The sequence below is a fragment of the Corvus brachyrhynchos genome, unplaced genomic scaffold (assembly GCF_000691975.1).
Source record: "Corvus brachyrhynchos isolate BGI_N302 unplaced genomic scaffold, ASM69197v1 scaffold511, whole genome shotgun sequence".
NCBI lineage: Eukaryota > Metazoa > Chordata > Aves > Passeriformes > Corvidae > Corvus > Corvus brachyrhynchos.
In genome coordinates this window covers 106721-107916 of record NW_008236214.1, presented here as the reverse complement: position 1 = coordinate 107916, position 1196 = coordinate 106721, and the positions used below count along the sequence as shown (strand labels likewise).

The window sequence follows — 1196 nt, the reverse complement described above, 5'->3', positions numbered from 1 at the left end:
TCCAGCTCCACTCACCACCGGCCCGACACTTCAGCCTCAGTGAACTCCGGGTCCCCCCTTCTTCCTTCCAGACTCCATTGTGCCCAAGGCCCTCCTTCCCCCAGCTGCTGGTTCCGAAGCCCTTGTGGGCCTGAGTACCCCGGCCTCCTGACCCCCAGTGTACTCCTCTAAACGCCCAACACCCATCATCAACCCCATACCCCAATTCCCTCCGGCCCCGGGATCCCCAGCCCCGTCCTGGGCTACATGCCCACCTCCAGGCCCCGCACTACAATCCCAGTGTGCCCCAGGCCCTCCTTATCCCCTCCCAGACCCCAGCACCCCATCCAACCCCCATCCGAAACTGCCACAGTGCACCCCCATGGTCCACGGGACCTCCAAACCTTCCCCCGGGACTCCACCCCTGTGCATACTGGTCCCCTCGTTCTCCCATCTGCAGTCCCCCAGGTACCAATCCCTTCCACCCCCATCTACTTTTACCAGCCCCATGTCTGCTGCACACCAGGCTGGGCCACAATACACCCCCCCTCCTTCTGCTCCTTCCCTGGGCTCCCTGGTTCCTGGTGCACCCAGTGCCCAGCCCTAGGCACACCTGAGGGCACACCTGGCAACGCACCTTGGAGACGGTCCTGAAGCCCAGCTGCGTCATGGCCTTCAGGAAGGCACGGGTGTCCTCGAAGCGGCTGGCCACCTCGGCCACCATCAGGGTCCCCCTGCAGTCACTCGAGCTCTGAGCAGGGCACCCAGGCACCCCCAGGACACTGCTCAGCATCCCTGCTCCTCCCCCAATCCCCCACTGCCCCACAATCTCTGCCTACCCGAGCTTGAGCACACGGTTGGCCTCTCCTAGGATCTCCTGCAGGTTGGTGCCCATCAGCGCCAGGCAGAACACGGCCACATCCACCGACTCAGCCGCCAGTGGCACCTGCCCACCCCGGGACACCCCGGGAAAAGGAGGATGATGAAACGGCCTGGAAGCCCCTCTGCACACCCCCGGGAGCGGGAGGAGGAGGATGGTGATGTAGATGGGGCTGGACAGCACCCCCAGACTCCCCAGGATTGTGGATTCAGCCGTGCCCCATCTCTGGGTGCCCGAAGCGCACACCCAGTTTTTGAATAGACACACCCGTGCTGCCCCTCCCGCACGGGACCCTCGGGTCACCGTCCCCCCACCTGCACCCCCGCAGCCTGCCCAG

At 65.1% G+C, this 1196-nt stretch overlaps 2 protein-coding genes across 5 annotated transcripts in view; one reads left to right on the top strand and one right to left on the bottom strand.

The window, feature by feature from the left end:
• LOC103624046 (F-box/WD repeat-containing protein 7) overlaps positions 1–1097 on the bottom strand; it is a 9006-nt gene extending 7909 nt beyond the window's left edge. The window contains exons 1-2 of one of the 4 annotated variants that reach the window (XM_017744598.1): positions 819–1097; positions 617–730 (exon numbers count right to left, since the gene is read on the bottom strand). In XM_017744598.1, the coding sequence (XP_017600087.1) occupies positions 617–703 (87 nt within the window). In that variant the 5' untranslated portion in view covers positions 704–730; positions 819–1097. The remainder of the gene's footprint in view (positions 1–616; positions 731–818) is intronic. The other 3 variants (XM_017744590.1, XM_017744583.1, XM_017744610.1) reach the window with 3 other exon arrangements.
• The window catches only part of ILK (integrin linked kinase), a 24343-nt gene that overhangs the window by 15568 nt on the left and 7579 nt on the right, over positions 1–1196 (top strand). The gene's annotated exons all lie outside the window — the stretch shown is intronic.